General features: G+C 40.3%; 1 protein-coding gene across 1 annotated transcript in view; it reads left to right on the top strand.

Annotated features, from left to right (window-relative positions):
- Positions 1-2116: 2116 nt before the first annotated feature.
- Positions 2117-20302, top strand: part of UHRF1BP1L (UHRF1 binding protein 1-like) — a 126735-nt gene continuing 108549 nt past the window's right edge. The window contains 1 exon segment of the mRNA XM_006888516.1: positions 2117-2393. Coding sequence (XP_006888578.1) covers positions 2350-2393 — 44 coding nt within the window. The 5' untranslated portion in view covers positions 2117-2349.

Below are 20302 nucleotides of genomic sequence, written 5' to 3'. Positions count from 1 at the left end.
TGTTAGCCATCTGAATGTCGTCTTCGGTGAAGTGCCTGTTCATATCCTGTGCCCATTTTTCTATTGGATTATTTACCTTTATCTTGTTGTGGTGGGTACTCTCTGTTTTGAGTCAAGACCTAATCTGGCATTGTCAATGATATCCCTAGTGCCACAGCCTTGTAAAAACCCAGCTAGTATTTTTGTCAATTCTCTGTTGTACTGATCCAGTAATTTTTGACAATTTTCAGTAAGATTTTGTTTCAGTATGAGAATGTGAATAAATATGAATCTCTTCCATTCAGTTGATCAGGTAGGTGTCCTCCACATTTCTTGGCACAAGCTGGTGAGCACGTCCAGGGCAGCATCTCTTTGTAGAAATATCTCAATTGATATTCCATCAATTCTTGAGGCTCCCCCTCCCCAATTCCTTAAGTTAGCTGAAAAAATTATTGTAGTAGTGAACTTTTCCACTTCTATTCTTTTTCATAATGGTGTTGCATCTGCCTAAATCCTGCCTATTCAATTAAAAATGGCACAGTTAAGTGCTCTATTGCTAGTTGAAAAGTGTTGTAGTTCAAACCAGCTCAGAGGTGTTTTTTGAGACAGGTCTGATGATCTGCTTCCACAAGGTCATAGCCAGAAAACCCCAAGGAGCCCTGCCCAGCTATGCCATCTCCATGAGTTTAGAATTTACTCTATGGCCACTAACAACAACAACAATCCATCGTGTAACAAACTCTGCTAAATACTTCTTTTCATTAACGCAGTTAAACCTCCCAGGCACTTTATTAGAGTAAATAGAACCAGGGGTCTAAGAGAGGTTCAAAACTTGAAAGAAGTGAGCTTGAGTTTGTTTCTATTTTGTTTTAGAGGGACTGGTCCTTGGAGAGGGACATCATGTTTGGTAGAGTTGAGGGACGGCGCAGGAGAGGAAAACCCTCCATGAGATAGATCGATTCTGTGAGTGGAGTGGTGGGAATGAATGTGTTTGAGACAGCGAGGGTAGCACAGGATAGAACGGCGTTTAGGGCTCTTGTACATAGGGTCGCTAGGAGTCGCAAACGATTCGATGGCACATAACAACAACAACCCAAGGACACACTAAATTACAGTTAACAGGGGAGGGGGGAATCACAGAAGAAGAATTGATGCCTTTGAGATATGTTGCTGGAGAGGAGTGCTGAATATTCCATGGACCGCGAAAAGAACAAACAGGTATGTTTTGGAGAGCGTACAGCTAGAATACTCCTTGGAGACAAGTATAACAAAACACTGTCTCACATACTTTGGGAATGTTGCTAGAAAAGGCTATTCTTTGGAGAGGGATATGGTGCTTGTAAAGGTAAAAGGGTCAGTCAAAGAGAGGAAGGCCCTCAGCTAGATGGATTAGCACAGTGACTGCTGCAGTGGGCTCAAGTATGTTAGAGATGATGATGACGATGGCACAGGATAGGCCAGGGTTCAGGTCCCTTGTTCCTAGGGGCACTATGAGTTGTAGTCAACTCGCTGGCACCTAACAAAAATAATAGTTGGGGGAAATCAGAGTACTTTAGAAGACAGAAATGAAGAAAGCTGAGTATACAAAGAACAAAGCAACCAGAACAGCTGTGTGGAACTGAAAAATTCTGCAGAAATTAAAAAGAGAAGTAGCGAAAGGAACAAACGTCTGGTGGTGGAAGGTGGAACAAAAGCAGAGGCTGTAGGAGGAAGGGCTAAATATCGCTAAGTTCGGGAAATGAGATAAAGCATCAGAACAGGGGAAGACCAATGCCAGAAATTAGGAGGAGGAAGCTAGACCCCTCTCGGCTTGTGGGAAGTCTATGCAAACCCCTCTTGCACTCGCCTCTCTCCTCGCATTCTCCTAAAGCACACCGGTCAGCCCCGCCCCTCTCGCCCTTTCGCTCGCCCCGCCCCTCACACCCGCCCGCCCCCCGCCCCGCCACGTATTCGCTTCGGGCCACCCGCCCCTCCTGGAGATGGCGCTCATCGCGCCACGCCTCACATTCGTCTCGTTCTCCACGCCTCTCTTCGCCCCGCCCAGAGTCCACGTTCGCCCCGCCCCACCTCAGTCCTCGCCCCGCCCCACTCCCGCCCCGTCTCCCCGCGCTGTCCCCTCCCTCCCCCAGGTCTCTTAGGTGATGCTGCAGCCAAGATGGCGCTGGCAGCGGCAGCGGTGCTCTGAGCGCGATGCTCCGAGTCTTTCGCGGCAGCGGCTGTGGCCTCGGCCGGGGCTTCGGCTCTCTTCGAGGCGTGAACGCTCAGGTTCCTCTCCTCCGGCCCGGTTAACCCCGGTCAAGCGCCAACCACGAAGAGAGGAGACAGTGAGCCACTGAGAGGGAGAGCGCGGCCGCCTCCTGCCCCGGCACCATGGCTGGGATCATCAAGAAACAGATCCTGAAGCACCTCTCCAGGTCTGTCAGAGCTTCGGGCGTGGGAAGCAGGCAGCCTGGGGCTTCAGCGGTGGGGGGCGGCGGGGACCGGCAGCTGGGCGGGGGGCGACCCTTGCGCTTCATCCGAGCGCTTTGCTACTCGGGTCGGGACAGAGGTCATGGACCCCAAGATCTTGTCGCCTGCAGTACCTGAGGCTGACCTGTCCTAGCGTGGCAGCCTTCTTGGTGACTCCAGGAGGAACGTGGCGGGTGGCGGGGGAGGTGGCGGCTGGGGGACCCCCGGGGATCCCCCTCCCGGGGGCAGCCCTGCGCGGAGCCGGGAGGCTCCGGGGGTGAGCCGGGTCCCTCGTTTTCGTGTCGGGATCGATCGTACCAGGTGCTGGGTGCTCGCTGCCACCCGGCGCGGTTCCGTTAACCGAGGGCGTCTGGCGCAGTGTGGACTTTGAGGGCTGGGGCTGGCAGTCTCCGTGAAATGTGAGCCTTGTTATTTATTGTTCCGCTCCGACACATGAGAGGGTGTGCTTGTTTGCACAGTTGGGATTTGTTTTAGGTAAATAGCAGAGTTCCCAGCTTTCGCAAGTTCTTGCTGGAAGTCACTGAGCGCCGACATCATTCTTTCAGAGTTGTTTTGCTGTGTAGGTTGGGTCCCCCCCCCCTTTTAAAAATCTAGGACTCCTAAATCCAGGGAGCCAACATCTGTGGTGATAAACCCCAGGGCTTGTCATTCTTTCCATCTCATAAGGCGGGTTTAGTCAGTAACATGACTCAGTAATGCTGGCAATTCGTAACTGCTCTTTGGCTTCTCCTTATTTGTCTCAAGACACCGGCCAAATGAATGAGGGAACTTGTTCTGAGTTGTTCACTGAGGACAGAGCCCTTGGGCTCTCTTCCTTGATAGTTGTCTGTGAATTAATGATTACCTCGAAAAGATTCTGGGGAGGAAACTCAGGTGGCACAGTGGGATAGTGAACACAGATCTTGATTCTCAAGATTGATTTATACCACAGGTTATCTGAAACACGAGCAAAAGCAACATTTCTGTGATTCAGCACTTGTCTTCATTGATAGCATCGAATAAGACTGTATGTTTTTAAAACCAGTATTAACTATTGTGCATTGCATTTACTAGCATAAATTTCTTAACTGTATCACTAATGACAGAATTTCTTTCAGAATTGTATAGGTGGTCCAATACGGAATTACCTTATTTGGCATGAAGGTTTTATCAACTTATTTAATCATTTTTTTAAAAAGATAATATTTAGCTAAGGCCTAGCTCATATCAGATGGCCTCCAGCTTTTCTCATGCGCGGTTCTATGAGAAAATTCTGACCTATAGACAATTCTTTGGATGTCTTTTTTCATTTCACCCAGAGATGATAATACTTAGCTATTGCTGCGTTATAGAGAAGTTACCAGGATTTTTCACAAAAACAGCACACATGATATGGTTTTTGTAATTGTGCAACCCCCTGACATGTTAGTTTCTTATATGTGCTATATGTATTGGATATATGTGTGTGCATGATTTATGTGGGTGCATTATACGTTGGAAAATATGATAACTCAGTCCCTTGGTGATGCTGTTGGTCTTAGAGTTTTAAAATTTAATTCTCTTGTGGAACTCCAGTTGTTAAATAATCAAAACAAAAACCTCTTGAAAATGACAAGCAAAGTTAATGACTTAGTTTATAAAATTAAACAACAGACACATATTTGGCATTGGATTCTTTTGTAGAGCATCATCAAAGAGTCTCCTTAAAATAAAAACAAAGAGGTTTATTGAGAGATAGAGACAGTCCCCACCAGGAAGATCTCTGAATTCAAACAGATGGCCACTTGGCTGGACAATGAGGAAGAAAACATTTTTGTCTAGCTGGAGCAGGAACTAAAAGTTATAAAACCGAAACTAGCTAGAAGACAATGAGGAGAGTCAAATGCAGACTGTCTAAATGTGGAAATTTGTGGTGAATAGGTGAGTAGCAGGGAGCTCAGGTGGCCTGCCATTAAGAAGCTGCACTGCATTCTCAAAGCCATTGCATTTGAATCCACTAGTTGCTCTGTGGGAGAAGGATGCTATTTACTGCCTCCAAAAAAGCACTGGAGGGTCAGCTATGTGTCAGTCTGGCTTGATGGCACACAACAACAACAATGACAATAGGTTGGTAGCACTTAAGTGTGATTATGTGATAGGCTAAAGCATCTGCATACTTCAGTTTATTACAGAATGGGCACAGGATAATGGCAGACTAGGCCTTTCAGGTAGCCCACTAGAAAGAAATCGGTTTCTTAACTACATCTCTTTCTGTAGTTCAGTTGTAAAGACTTATTAGCAATTCTGTGCATCAGAACCCTTAATTTATAAGTTATCATACCTTCTATCTGCTTGACTGTAGTGAAGGGATCCTTTTGGAAAAGATTATAGTATCCTGCACCTGCAAAACTTTAGAGGAAAATAATGTCTCCTGTATATAGGGTAATGGTAGGTAGGCACAAGATTAGAGAAAGTATTGTTAAAAAAAAAAGGCAGCTTTAAAGTTCAGCCTGTACTCTAAACACATGTCAAGACTGTTAAGACTCCTTTTCAAACTGCTCAATTTATATATGTCAAGTGCTTCTGATTTTAAACTCTTCTATAGTCCAAGGGTCTGTAGACTGTTGAATTTATATTCTTTTTTAAAAAAAATTATTATTTTGTGTATGTGTGTACCGTCAAATCGGATCTGACTGATATAGGAGGAGATTGCCTCTCTTTCTCTAGCAGAGCATCTGGTGGATTCGAACCGCATATCTCTGGGATTGCAGTGCATCTTCCTGCCACTAGGCCACCGGAGCTCCCTTTGAATTTATATTCTTGCTTAAAATATTAATTTTATGGTTGGTGCTGTCACCTTCTAAGAAAATAATAGAAAACTCAAGATAAATCATAATAGACTGGAGATAGTGTGATGCGATAAATGACAGCAATTTTATTAAACTTTAGAAATTACCTGAGTCCAATTTAATTTTACAGATTGGCTGGAAATTAAAATATCACTATAAACTTATTCATGTTGTCGTGACACTAATTCCAACTCTTGGGGCAGAGTAGACCTGCCATGTAGTGTTTCCAAGTCTTTAAATCTTTATGGAAAGAGATTGCCACATCTTTTTCTCAGGGTGTGACTATGGGTTTGAGCCATTGACCATTTGGTTAAGAGCTAAGAGCTTTAAGTACTGAACTATAGTGGACTGTAGTGCAGCTTAATAGAAAATATTTAGCCTATATTACTATCCAGTAACAAGCATGGCTAGTGGATGTGCCCAGGGAAGCCTTCCCAAACCACAGCCTGAAATTGTGAACCTCCCACATTTCTTCCTTGCCATCCCACTTGCTTGTTTGATTTTTTTCCCCATAGCACTCATCATCATTGGTCTTAAAACATACTTAGTTATTTGTTTTCTCCCACTGGAATGCAAACTCTATTAAGGAAGGAGTATTTTGTCAAAATCTGGCATGAAGTAGGTAGGTACTTTGAGCTGACTCTGCTTCACATAGCTTTTCTTTTGAATTGAGAAAAGACTGTGCCACTAGTGTTAATAGATTTGGGCTGTGGCCATTAAGGAAGTAATGTATAATTGAATCATTGACTAAAAGTGCTTTTGATGTCCTGGAAATGAAGGACTTGGGAAATGGCTCTTTATATAGAGGATTTTCCAGTAAGGAGAAAGAATGTGTAATTTAAAAACCAAGAGTCAAAAAGACAGTGCTCAGTATGAGCCTTGATGTACAAGTTATGGTGACATTGTAAGATTAAAACCAGCATTCCCCAGATAAAGAGACTTGAGAAACTGGTATACTGCTAATGTGTGAAAGAGGAAATGTTTCTAAGAAATGCACAGTGGCTCTAAATGAATACCGAAGTTGTTCTTTGCCTGGTTGTGCCCTGAGCATCTCTTGCTTTGTCAATAAAAAGTTTGTATATTTGGAACTGATCTGAAGCTAAGACAAGGAGAGGGGGGAGAGAGCAAGAGAAAATGTGTGTGTCTGTGTGTAGACTTTAAGAGATAAAACAGGACACGTCTATTTTAATGAAAATTTAAAGAGACTTTGGATTTCCATTCATTCATTGTTGCACTTTTCTCCCTGCCCACCCCTCCCACACAGTCCGCTCTTCTCTTTAAAAAAGAAAAATTCTTTCATTGTTATACAATTCTTCCCCCCAAATCCACTCCACTATGCAGCCTTTGTTCTGGACTCCTGTTATGACAATGATACCTAATCACATATCCCTTTTAAACAGTTCTCTCCCTCATCTGTTTCAATGCAGTATACATTATTTATCCCATCTTTCTCAGTCTCTCCCCAACCCTGATATCAGTCCCATTTTACAACAGTGGCACTATGCAGTATTTGTCCTTTTGTAACTGAGATATTTCACTCAGAATAATGTCCTCCAGGGTCACCCATTTTGAATAATATTTCATGAGTTTCTTATTTTTCAATGCAGTGTTGTATTCCATTATGTGAATATACCACAACTTCTTTATCCATTCATTTGTTGATGGGCACTTAGGTTGTTTCCAATTATTTGCTATTGTGAACAAAGTCGTGATCGTGATAAACATGGGTGTGCATATATCTGCTTGGGTGGCGGATATGGTTTCTTTAGGGTATATTCCCAGTAGTGGAATTGCTGGGCCAAATGGCATTTCTGTTTGCAACTTTTTAAGAAAGTGCTATATTGTCTACTATAGTGGTTGCACCATTTTATACTTCCACCAACAGTGAATAAGGGTTCCAGTTTCTCCACAATGTCACCAGGATTTTTTGTTTTCTGTTGTGTTAAATTTTGCTATTCTGACTGGGTTGAGATGATATCTCATAGTTGTTTTGATTTGCACCTCTCTCAGAGCTAGGGATTTTGAGCATTTCTTCATGTGCTTGTTTGCCATCTGAATGTCTTCTTTGGTGAAGTGTCTGTGTTCATATCCTGTGCCCATTTTTCATTTGGGTTATTTACCTTTATCTTGTGGTGACTACACGTCTATTATGCAAATCCCTGGAACTAAAATAGGAGAGAAATGTTTTGGAGGCTTCTTAATGAGATTTTTTCCCCCTCATTCAGAAAATAGAAAAATTATAGTGAATTTAAGAAAAGAAAGAAATAGGAGCAGGAGTGACTTGATGTTGAAATGCTATACGTATTGAAGACTGTATTCTTTAATCTTCTACTTTAAGTACTTTGTCTTTTTCACTTTTAGCAAGTAAGGTTTTATTATTTGTATTGTCCAAGTTATTGATGAATCTTCCACTGATCCTGATACCACATTCTTCTTTGTAGAGTCTAGCCTCTTGAAGAATTTGTTTAGCATACAGATGGAATAGGTATGGAACGAAGATACAACCCTGATGCCTACCTTTCTTGAATTTAAACCATGTAGTGTTCTCTTTCTCTGTCTGCACAACAAATTCTTCGCCTAGTTATAGGTCTCGCATGAGCACAATTGAATGTTCTGGGATTCCCATTCTTCTCAGTGTTAGCCATAATTTTTATGATCCATTCAGTCAGATGCCTTTGCACAGTCTAAAACATAAATAGATATTCTTCTGGTGTTCTTTACATTCAGCCATAATCCATCTGACCTCAGCAATGAAATCTTTGATGTCAGGCCTCTTACTCCTGCTTGAACTTCTGTCAGTTCTTTATCCATGTCTGTTCTAGCTGTTTTTGAGTCATCTCTAGCATTATTTTGCTTGCATGTGATATTAATGCTATTGTTTGATAAAGTCCACATTCTATTGCATGAACTTTCTTGGGAATGGGAACAAAAATAGATCTCTTCCGGTTAGTCACAGCTATCCTCCAAATTTAATTTTGATGGCAGTGGGTTCAGTTTGTTTTATTTACAGATTAAAAAAAAAAAGAAAAAATAATGTTTGAGTATTTTAAAGTGACAGTATTCTTTAAAGAATAGTCCTCACTTTGATTTTTGACATTGAATTTGTCTGTTGTTCATCTAACAGGTATTTATTGAGTCCTTACTTTGTACCAGTTAATATTCCATAATGCTTGGGATATACTAGTGAACAAAATAGACAGAAATCCCTGAATTTATGGCACTTTCATCTTAATAAAATATGTCAGATAGTAAATAAGTTTGGGTTGAAACTCAACATCAAGAAAACAAAGATTCTTACCACTGGGCCTATTGGCAGCATCATGATAGATGGTGACAAGATTGGGATTGTTAACAGCTTCAGTTTACTTGGCTTCACAGTCAACACTCTTTGTAACAGCAGCCAGGAAATCAAAAGGTGAATTGCATTGGGAAGTTTGCTGTCAGGGATATCTCCAGAGTACTGAAGAGCAAGGATGTCAGTTTGGAGACTATGGTGCACCTGACCCAGGCCATAGTCTTTGCAATTATTTGTTATGTGTCAGAAAGCTTGACAATGACTAGGGATACTAGAAGGAGAATTAATGTCTTTGAGCTGTGGTGCTGGAGAAGAGTGTTGAATATACCATGGACTGCTAGGAGAACAAGCAAACCCTATCCTAGATAGGGTGAAACGAGGCTGCTCCTTGGAGGCAAGGATTCTGAAGCTTCATCTGACGTACTTTGGGCATGTCGCAAAGAGGTACCAGTCTTGGAGAGGGACATCATGTTTGGAAGGGTGGAGAGTCAGCTCAAGAGAGGAAGATGAGACGGATTGACTCAGTGACTGGGGTGATGTAGGTAAGTGTGTCAGAAACAGTAAGGCTGGCTCAGGATAGAGCAGGGTTCAGAGCTGTTGTACATAATTGTCACTATGTACAAGTAAGCAATTTGACTGGCACTTAACAACAACAATAACAACAACAACAAGAAGATATGTAGTATTATTGTGGTAGATACTCCTGAGAAGAGTAACGTAGGGAAATGGAATAGAAAGCTTAGGAATGTGGGAATTCAGCTTGCCATTTTAAATGAGAGGATCAAGGAAGACTTAGTAGAGGTGATTACATTTGAGAAGAGAACTAAAAGAGGTGGGGGAGCAAATACCAAAGTCCAAAGGTCAAAGTGTGCATATCACATTTAAAAATTAGCAAGGTCACTGACATAGGTGAAGTGGAATGAGGAGTGAAGTGTGTAGTGCTAGAGGAAAGCAAAGAGAAAACAAGGGCCAGATCAGGTGAGGCTTCACACAGACTTTGTCTTTCACTCTGAGTGAATTTGAAAGCTATTGGACAGCTTTCAGAAGCATGCTGACAGCCATGCAGGAAATAAATTATAGAAGGACAAAGGTAGAAGCAGATCCCTGATTAAGAGACTTATCAAGGTGAGATAGATACTGTATTGGACTAAAGTAGATGCAGTGAAGTTGTTGGGATATAGTTTGATTAGAGATGTATTTATTTTGAAAAGAGAACCACAGGATGTGTTTACATATCAGCTGTGGATTGACAGAAGTGGAAAGAATTAAAAGGTTTTGGCATAAGCAAATTGAGTATAAAGACTTGCTGAAAAAGGAGCATTTTACAGGAGGACATAAAAATATTTTAGATACATTGATTTTTGACTGCTTGTTAGATTGCATGGGAAACGGTTGCACATTTTAATTCTGAGGAGGTCCTGTTGTTGTTGATACATGCCATCGAGTCGCTTGCGACTCATAGCAACCCTATGTACAACAGCCCAAAACTCTGTTCTGTCCTGTGCCAATCTCATTGTCTCCGACACACTCATCCCGATTACCCCAGTCACCGAATCAATCTTACCTCCTAGAGGGCCTTCCCCTCCTGTGCCTGCCCTCCACCTTCCCAAGCATGATGTCCCTCTCCACATACTGGTCTCTCCTTACAACATGACCAAAGTATATCAGACAAAGCCTCAGAATCCTTGCCTCCAAGGAGCAGCCTGGTTTAACCTTCTCCATGCTGAATCTGTTTGTTTTCTTAGCAGTCCATGTACCCTCAATACTCTTCTCCAACACCAAAGCTCAAAGGCATCAACTCTCCTCCTATCCTCCCTAGTCATTATACAACTCTCTGACGCATAACAAGTGATTGCAAAGACCATGGCCTGTATCAGATGCCCCTTAGTCTCCAGAGAGACATCGTTGTTCTTCAGCACTTTAGAGAGGTCCCTAACAGCAGACTTTCCTAGAGGATTAGAAATGCCAGAGAGATGTGGCCTTTGAGTTAGCATCACAGCTCCCTGCAGGTCAAGCCACCAGGGCTCCCTAAATGTAGATTCTCTCCCCTTTATCACAATCTAACTTAGATTGTACATGTTTTAGTCTGAACACACTGGAAGGAGAGCTCAGGTTGGGCAGTGGTTAGCTGGCTGACTGCCAATAGAAAGGCTGATGGTTTGAGTCTATCAACCACTCTACAGGAGATTCTGCAGTCTGCTTCTGTAAAGATGGAAATCATATGGGAAAGCATGGAAACCTATGGGGAAACTCTGGTCTGTTCTTTAGGCTTATTGTGTGTCAGGGTCAACAGCAGTGAGTGTAAATGGATAGATTATTACAGAAAAGTGAGTTGTGCATTTAATTGTAAAGGATAATTCTGAGTAGCTCTTACATTCCTCTTTATTTCACATTCATTTTAATCTAAAACTTTATCATTGATTCTTAAAAAAAGTTTCAGATAAATTATGTATGCTGCATTGAAACAGATGAGGGAGAGAACAGTTTAAAAGAGATATATGATAGGGTATTATGGTTATGACAAGAGTCCAGAATGAAGGTTGCATAATGGAATGTATGGGGGGGGATTGTATACCAATGAAAGAATTTTTCTTTTACTTTTCAAAGAGAAGAGCGAACTGGGGGGCGGGGTGAGTAGGGAGAAAAATGCAACAATGAATGAATGGAAATCCAAAATCTCTGTAAACATTCATTAAAATTAATAAAATTTTTAAGAAAGTTCCTTTCAGTAAAATGACTTTAAAACCTCATATGGAAAGGGAACAAGGTACTTTGTTTTTAGTGGATGTTGTGGTATTACCATTCTAGAACTCAACTACAGAATTAGAAGAGATTTATTTGTTACTCTCTCTGAAAAAAGAAATTAAAACCATGAGATATGTAATTTACCCCAGATCTGAGGAGAAGCACCATCACCTAGCACCTTTTTTCATTTCATTATTCTATGTTGTCCAAGTTATTATTGTAAACTGCTGCCTTTATCTAACAAGTTGCTTTTTTAACATTTCATTTTCAGCACTTCATCTTTTATAGTGTTTTACCATTCTGCTGTAATATAGTTTAAATGATTTTATTACTTAGGAATCCTTTGACGCTGCAATTTTTTTTAATTGCAAAACATAATCTTTTGACATTGCAATAATTTGAAGTTGGGAGAATGTAATTTCTCCACTCCTTCCACCCCCCCCACTAATTTCTTTTTACTTGCACAGTTTTACTTTTTGTAGAACTCTATTTGTTTTATTATTATAGTTTCCAGGTTAAACATCCTTTTTTTATTCATTGTTCTACATTTTCCTCCCTCCCTCCTCCAGCCCACCCCACAATGCATCCCTTGTTCCAGATTGTTGTCAAACATATATAAGCATCCTTTTAATAAGTTGATCCTTTCTGGTGGTTTTTGTGGTTCCTCCTCTCCGCCTTGTGTGTACCATAGAGTCGGATCAGACTGGCACAGGAGCGGATTGCCGCTCTTTCTCCAGAGTAGCATCTGGTGGATTCAAACCTCATGCCTTTGGGATTGCAGCGCAGCTTCTTGCCACTAGGCCACCAGAGCTCCCTAGTTATGCATGTTTTAGATGCTACTTATCAAGATGAGTAATTTCAATATTTCTGTTAATTACTAGTGTATATTTTATTAGTTGGTTTTAATGACTCGTTTGATGGTAAGTTAAAGGTTACAGATTTTTTTTTTGTTATTATGCAACTACATTTGACTATGTGAATTACAGCAAAGTATGGACAGCATTATGAAGAATGGAGATCCCAGAAATCTTTTATTATCTTTGTGTGGAAACTTTGTGCTTTTGTGTGGAAATTTCATAGATCGTGAAGAAACCATTTGGCTGAATAATGGGGTCATGTGTGGTATAAATGCAAAAAAGAAGTGTGCCAGAGTTATATCTTCTCACCTTGCTAATTCAGTCTGTGTGCTGGGCAAACAATCCAAGAAACTGGAATATATGAAGGAAAACATCAGGATTGGAAGATGACTCGTTAAGACCCTGTGATGTGCTGATAACATCACTTTCCTTGAAGAAAATGTAGCACTTATTTATGAAAGTCAAAGAATGTACCCTCCGGTATAGATTGTATCTTTTATTTTTCCAAAACATAACTGTTTACTTTTTTTTTTTTAATTTCCATTCATTCATTGTTGCACTTTTCTCCTCTCCCAGTCCTCCTCCCAGTACACTACTCTCTTGGAAAAGTCAAAGAAAAATTCTTTCATTGTTTTACAAACCCTCCTCTCAGGTCCACTCCACTATGCAGCCTTCGCTATGGACTCCTGTCATGACAAAAATACCTAATCACATATCCCTTTTAAACGGTTTTTGCCCTCATCTGTTTCAATGCAGTATGCATTATTAAACCCATCTTTCTCAGTCTCCCCTCAACCCCGAGGTCAGTCCTATTTTACAACAGTGTCACCATGCAGTATTTGTCCTTTTGTGACTGAGATACTTCACTCAGCATAATGTCCTCCAGGGTCACTCATTTTGAATAGTATTGCATGATTTCCTTGGTTTCCAATGCAGCATAGTATTCCATTGAGTGAACATACCACAGCTTCTCTATCCATTCGTTTGTTGATGGGCACTTAGGTTTGTTTCCAACTCCTTGCTTTTGTGAACAAAGTGCGATAAACATGGGTGTGCATATCGTCTGCTTGGGTGGCAGTTATGGTCTCTTTGGGGTATATTCCCAGTAGTGGAATTGCTGGGTCAAATGGTATCTCTATTTGCAACTTTTTGAGAAAGTGCCATATTGCCTCCAACAGTGGTTGCACCATTTAACACTTCCATCAACAGTGAATAAGGGTTCCAGTTTCTCTACAACCTCTCCAGGATTTGTTGCTTGCTGTTCTGTTAAATTTTGCCATTCTGATTGGAGTGAGATGATATCTCATAGTTGTTTTAATTTGCATCTCTCTGAGAGCTAGGGATTTTGAACATTTCTTCATGTGCTTGTTAGCCATCTGAATGTCTTCTTTGGCGAAGTGTCTCTGTTCATATCCTGTGTCCATTTTTCAATTAGATTATTTATCTTTATCTTGTTGTGGTGCTCAAGTATTTTATAAATTCTAGATGTAAGTCCCTTATCTGATATGTCATTACTAAATACTTTTTCCCAGTCTGTGGCTTCCCTTTTTACCCTGTTGGAGAAGTTTTTGGATGTGCATAGGGATTTGATTCTTAGAAGATTCCATTCATCTATTTTATCTTCTCCTGGTTGTAGGTTTTTCTGGATACTTGGAAGACTGTTTATGTTGTGGATTAGGACTTCTAGCATTCTTCCAAGCTTTTCTTTAATGAAGCTTATAGTCCTTGGTTTTAGTCCTAGGTACATGATCCACCTTGAGTTGGTTTTTGTATATGGAGTGAGGTGTGGATCTTGCTTGAGTCTTTTGCAGATTTCCAACTTTGCCAACGCCATTTGTTAAAAAGGCTGTCATTTCCCTTCGTTACTGATTTCATCTCCTTGTCAAAATTCAGTTGACCATAGATAGATGGGCTGATATCCGGGTTCTCAGTTCTATTCCATTGATCTATGTGTCTGTCATTGTACCAGTACCATGCTGTCTTAGCCACGGTTACAGATTTTATGACCAGTTTCATGAGTGAAATTTGAGGAATTATATCAAGTTCAAGTACCTACAATTGAGGGCTGAAGCAAATATGATTCAGGATATAAATAATTTATCATTTGTTTGATTTTCCACACATTAATCTATCTGATAATTTTTATTCCAATTTCTCTCCCACCCGTGATGAATGTTGCATGTAAATTTTGAATCTTGATATTTGACTATCCTTTAAAGTTTATTTTAGCTCTGTATGTGTGTACGTGAATACTCTTTTTCAACCCTGCAGTACCCTTAACTGAGGGATCAGTGGTTTCTTTTTGCAACTATGAATATAGCATCAAATTTTTTTTGGTTTTTTTTTTCTGTTGTTATTGACCTGTAAACCTCTTGGTGCAATTTTATTGTTAGAAATTAATAATCAAGGATACCACATTGAGTGGAAATCTCAACATGCCACAGTTTTGACCTCAATTATAAGGGCATCACAAATCTATGCTTCCATTTCTCTCTTTAGTTCTGTTATCATTTGCCTACGTGGCACATCTTTCTCTGACCCTCACCATCTGGATGTAGGCTAGATCTTACAAGGTTAAAAGGACACCATTCTCCATACTGCCAAATAAATAGGTAATTGCCTACAAGTTTGGGAGTACAAACAACTATCCTTGTTCTGACCTGCTAGATGCAAATTTGGTGTTTTCACACTACTGTTTTAGATTCCTAGGCATAAGCTCAAGAGCCTCTCCTTACGTGGAGTACTCACATCTTACGTGGTGGTTACAAATTGTGTTCCGTACAGCTTTAGAGTTAACTGTCATAAGCTTGGGAATTCCACCCACCCTACTACTTTGAGTTTGGTAATTCTTTAGGACAATTCACAGAATTCATGGAAAGGGCTATATACAAATGAAGAGCTGCATAGGATGAGGTCTGGGAGGAGTCCCAGCATGGAGCTTTCTTGTCCTTGTGGGGATGCACTACTTTTCCATATAGGAAGCTCTGGTGGCCTAGTGACAAGAAACTGTGCTGCAATTCCGAAGGCACGTGGTTGGAGGCTACTAGCTGCTCTGTAGGAGAAGCATGGGCAGTCTCCTCCTGTGCTATTAACTGCCTCTGAAAATCCTCTGGAGGGTCAGCTATGGGTTGGGTTTAACTCTATGGTACATAACAACAACACCCTTTCCTCATGCCGTGATGTCTTCATCAGTCAGGAAGTGGATAAACTTCCTTGTCCAGCTCCCTTGCTGAGGTTTCTTGCTACAGGCATGACTGATTGAATCATATACTTCTAAGGTAAGTTTATATCAGGCCCTGTAGTTGTCTTTCTGGTTTGAGTACAGATTAGCCCACATCCTCATCTGTGGTTTAGATCCTCAGTTACTCAGGAAACTACATGAGTTTAGAGTTACCTCTTACAAAAGCCAAATACTTTGAGGTAAAGTAATTTCTTACTTCACATATAAACTTACAGCTATCAGTAGTATATTTAGTGATTTTAAAGTTCATTTAAAATGTGTTTAGATCTTAAATTGAGTTTCTGTCCCAAACTCCTGCAATAATACAGCTGTATATAGAGATGCCTGATAAAAAGGGGGGCGCCTGTGACCTAGGATTTATCTTTAAGTAATATTATACTATTATTATTATATGATTATTACCATTGGTAAAGTATTTGTTTTCTCCTAAACATAAAGAAGATTTTATAAGAGATACAAATAAAATTTACAAGTAAATTGTCTTCTGGAAACTTGAGTATGTTTGGTAGTTCAGTGATTTCAGGATAGATTATAACAGATTTTTAACATAGAGGCACAAGTAATGCTGTGTAACTTTTTATAACTTTTATAGGAGAGACAATGAGGTGGATGTGGTCTAAATGTCAGAAAATTAAGAAAATAAAAGCAGGTAAATGACAGCTTTAATGGTATAAAGTGGAAACGTACGTGTGCATTTAAATAGAATAGTTAAATATTTAGAAATGTTAAGTGTCTTCTAAATTTGGCTGCAGTTTTATTTCCTGCTTTTCCTCTATACTATACTTTTTTCCCCCTTATGTCACCACTTTTTCTCCATTTTTTTGGTTGTCTTATTTCCTGAGTTTTCTTGTCTGCATCTCTTCATGACAGACCATCCTCTCAGGCTGCATTTCACTTGTACATCTTTCTTCCCTGGAAGCAGCTTTAACTAGGTTAGTCTTGACTGATCCTTTCTACTTTTGAACTCCATGAGGTCTTAAAATATATCCTTAACATAACCAATTGGCAGCATCAGTATGGATGGTGAAGAGATTGAGATAGTTAACAGTGTTAGTTTACTTGGTTCCACAATCAACACTCTTGGTAACAGCAGCCAGGAAATCAAGAGACAAATTGCATTGGGACAAATCGGCTGTGAGGGACCTCTCAAGAGTACTGAAGAGCAAACAATGTCAAGCTGGAGACTAAGGTGCTCCTGATCCGGGTTGTAGCCTTCACAATTATGTGCTATGCTTCATAGAGTTGAACAGTGACTAGGGATGATAGAAAGAGAATTGATGCCTTTGAGCTGTGGCGCTGGAGAAGAGTGTTGAATGTATCGTGGACTGCTACGAGAACAAACGGGATTGTCCTGGAAAGGGTGAAGCCAGAATGCTCCTTGGAGTCAAGGATTCTGAAGCTTTGTCTGACATACTTTGGGCATGTTGCAAGGTCCGTGGAGAGGGATATCATGTTTGGGAATGTGGAGGGACAACGCAGGCCCTCGATGAGATGGATCGATTCTGTGTTTGGGGTGATGGGAAGTGAGAGTGTATCGGAGATGGTGAGATTGGCACAGGATAGAGCAGGGTGTAGGGCTCTTGTACATAAGGTCACTATGAGTCGCGAACAACTTGACGGCACATAACAACAAAAAACAATATAGGTATAAACGTTTATTAAATCAGAGGCTTTTTGTTTATTCTGTAGATTATCATCTCGTTAAGGCTTAGCATTTCTAGAGCAGTAACTGTTCTTGTCACCATTGTGTCATTAACATTAGCCACAGTACTGTGGTACCTACTAAGCATTGTGGTAAAAAATATTTTTAGCCAATATGTTATGTGCCTTCTTTTTTTTTTTTATTTTAATAGTTTTAATGACCATTTACAGAGATTTTGGATTTCCATTCATTCATTGCTGCACTTCTCTCCCCGACCAGCCCTCCCCTGTTATGTGCCTTCTTGTTGGAACCAATTCATAGCAGACCCCCAGGAGGGTTTTCAAAGTTGTAAAATCACACAGAAGGACCTTGGAGCTTTCTTTAATGAATATTTTCTTAAGTAATTTAATGCCCTGGTATTCTCTATAAAATGAAGATTGTGTTTTTTTAATTGGGTAAATTAAACTAATTTGATAACTTGTATTTGTAGCTAGTACAATGTTATAATGGGTTTTACTTAATATAAATGATATGGTTTCATTTTTGTATAACATATCACATCAATCTCATGCTGTTTCTATTTTAATATAAAAATTGAAAGGTATAAATTTAATACAGTAATGTTAGAAGATGATATTAAATAATTAATCTTGGATTTTAATCAGTTTGTCTTTAATTAATCCAATGTAAAATACAAGTATACAAGTATTTTTTAACTACATCACAGTTAAATATTTTATCATGTCATTCCTTTCCTCTCTTCCCCTTAAACTTGCTCCCTTCTGTGACCCCTATGCACCCATTCCCTGCAGCGCTCCCTGCTGGCTGTGGTGGAGATTGGTTTGCTGTGAATCTCATAACCCAGTGAGTACCACAGAAGTCTTAAGAAACCCTGGCAACTGACTACTTGCTTTCAAGAGTAGGGACCTTTTACCTGAATTTCCTGCCCTCAGGTAATACTCCATTTCCCCATCCTATTTTTTTCCTCCTTGAAATGCACAGTTAGTAGGTCCACTTAAAGATTCTTCTAGAACATTTTCTTTTTAGTTAGGTATTAGTTTCTTTTCCTTCTTTTGTAGTTACACGTTTATACAGTTCCTCTTTTAAAATATCTTTTCAACATAGCAGATTAGCAAGGCACTCAATGTCATAACCAGTTCTTTTTGATGTTTCAAAAGAGAGTTCTGTGGCTATAAGCAACTATTTGGAAATAACAACTAGTATTTGATCTGCTATGGTGAAGTCCTTGTAGTCTAATGTAATTAATGAGGTATAAAAGCTCTTTTGATAAACAGGATGGATGTTTTGATCAATTCTCTCATTCATCATTGAAGAATTTGTGAGTTTCTTTTGTGTAGGTAATGCTAATTATAATCTCTGCCAAATAGGTTGAAATATTTTATGAACTGCAGTGAAAATAGTTTTGCAAATTTTTATGTTCTCCTTCCCCATTCCGTTTGCTCCTTGCCTGATTTTAAATTTTATTTTCAGGAAAACTTATGGAGTTATTATCAGACACCCAATAGATAGACCCTGAGAGAAAGGGATAAAAGTATAGAATAATAATCTAGTGTTTTGTTAACTTTTTATTGTGATTTGAGTAAAGGTTTGCAGAGGTCAGTGGTTTTCCATTAAATGATTTAAAATTCTTTTTTTTTTTCCAAATTTTTAAAGAATTCAGACTCTATGAACATCTGTGGAGCCTTGAAGAAGCTCCAAGACTATTGTCTCAGGAATGGGATCAACTATGTCGGAGATGATGAGAATGGCACAGGACAGGATAGGGTTCAGATCCAGGAAAAGACGGTTCAGATCCAGTGTTCATAGGGCTGCTGTGAGTCATACTTGATATTTGACTCCACAGCACATACCAGTAACTCTAAAAATAAAGATGTCACCCTTGAGTATTATACTCTTTTTAAATAAAAAAAAAGTCAATCTGTGTTTCATTGATTATGTAAAATCATATTACTGTGTGGATCACAACAAACTGTGGCTGACTCTGAGAAGAAGGGGAATCCCAAGACATTTGATTGTGCTTATACAGAACCTATACTTGGACCAGGAGGCAGTCATCAGAACAGAGCAAGGGAACACTGAATCGTTCAAAATTGGGAAAGGTATATGCCAGGGATGTTTCCTATCTCCATACCTTTTTAATCTATATGCAGAACAGATTATCAGGGAGGCTGGGCTCCATGAGGAGAAATGTGGCATCAGTGTTAGAGGAAGATTCATCAATAATCTGCATTATGCAAATGACACAACTCTGCTTGCTGAAACTGAGGAGGATCTGAAGCGCTTGTTGCAGAAGGTCAAGGACTGCAGCTTTCAATATGGATTGAAGCTTAACGTCAAGAAAGACTCTCACCACTGGGCCAGTTGGCAGTATCAGTATGGATGGTGAAGAGATTGAGATAGTTAATAGCTTTAGTTTGCTTGGCTCTACAATCAACACCTCGGCACCAGCAGTAAGGAAATAAAAAGACGAAATTGCATTGGAAAAGTCTGCTGTCAGAGACCTCTCCAGAGTACTGAAGAGCAATGATGTCAGTCTGGAGACTAAGGTGTGCCTGATCCAGGCCGTAGTTTTGGTAATTACTTGCTATCCATCAGAAAGCTGGACAATGACTAGGTATGATAGAAGGAGAATCGATGTCTTTGAGCTGTGGTGTTTGGGAAGAGTATTGACTATACCATGGACTGCTATGAGAGCAAACAGGTTTGTCCTAGAGAGGGTGGGACCAGGCTATTCCTTGGAGGCAAGGATTCTGAACCTTTGTCTGACATACTATGGACATGTTGCAAGACGGGGCGAGTCCTTTGAGAAGAATGTTGTGCTTGGGAGGGTGGAGGAACAGCACAAGAGAGGAAGACCCTCAGTGAGATGGATTGATTCAGTGATTGGGGTAATGGGCTAGGTGTGTCAGAGACAATTAGCTTGGCACAGGGTAGATGAGCATTTGGCGCAGGATAGAGCAGGGCTTGGGGCTGTTGTACATAGGATCACTCTGAGTTGCAGGTGACTTGACGGCACATAACAACAACCACCCAGTATGAAACCAAATGGATAATGTTGTTAGGCATCATTGAGTCGAGCATGACTTACAACAGCCCTAAGAACAACAGATATAAGGGAGCTCTGGTGACATAGTGGCAATAAGCTGCACTGCAATCCCAAAGGCAGGCAGTTCGAATCCACCAGATGCTCTCCTGGAGAAGGAGGGGCAATCTCCTCCTGTACCAGTCAGATCCAATTTGACGGTA

The sequence above is a fragment of the Elephantulus edwardii genome, unplaced genomic scaffold, assembly GCF_000299155.1.
Source record: "Elephantulus edwardii isolate Elephantulus edwardi_28Jun2011 unplaced genomic scaffold, EleEdw1.0 scaffold00068, whole genome shotgun sequence".
NCBI classification, from domain to species: domain Eukaryota; kingdom Metazoa; phylum Chordata; class Mammalia; order Macroscelidea; family Macroscelididae; genus Elephantulus; species Elephantulus edwardii.
This window is presented reverse-complemented; position numbering and strand designations above follow the sequence as displayed.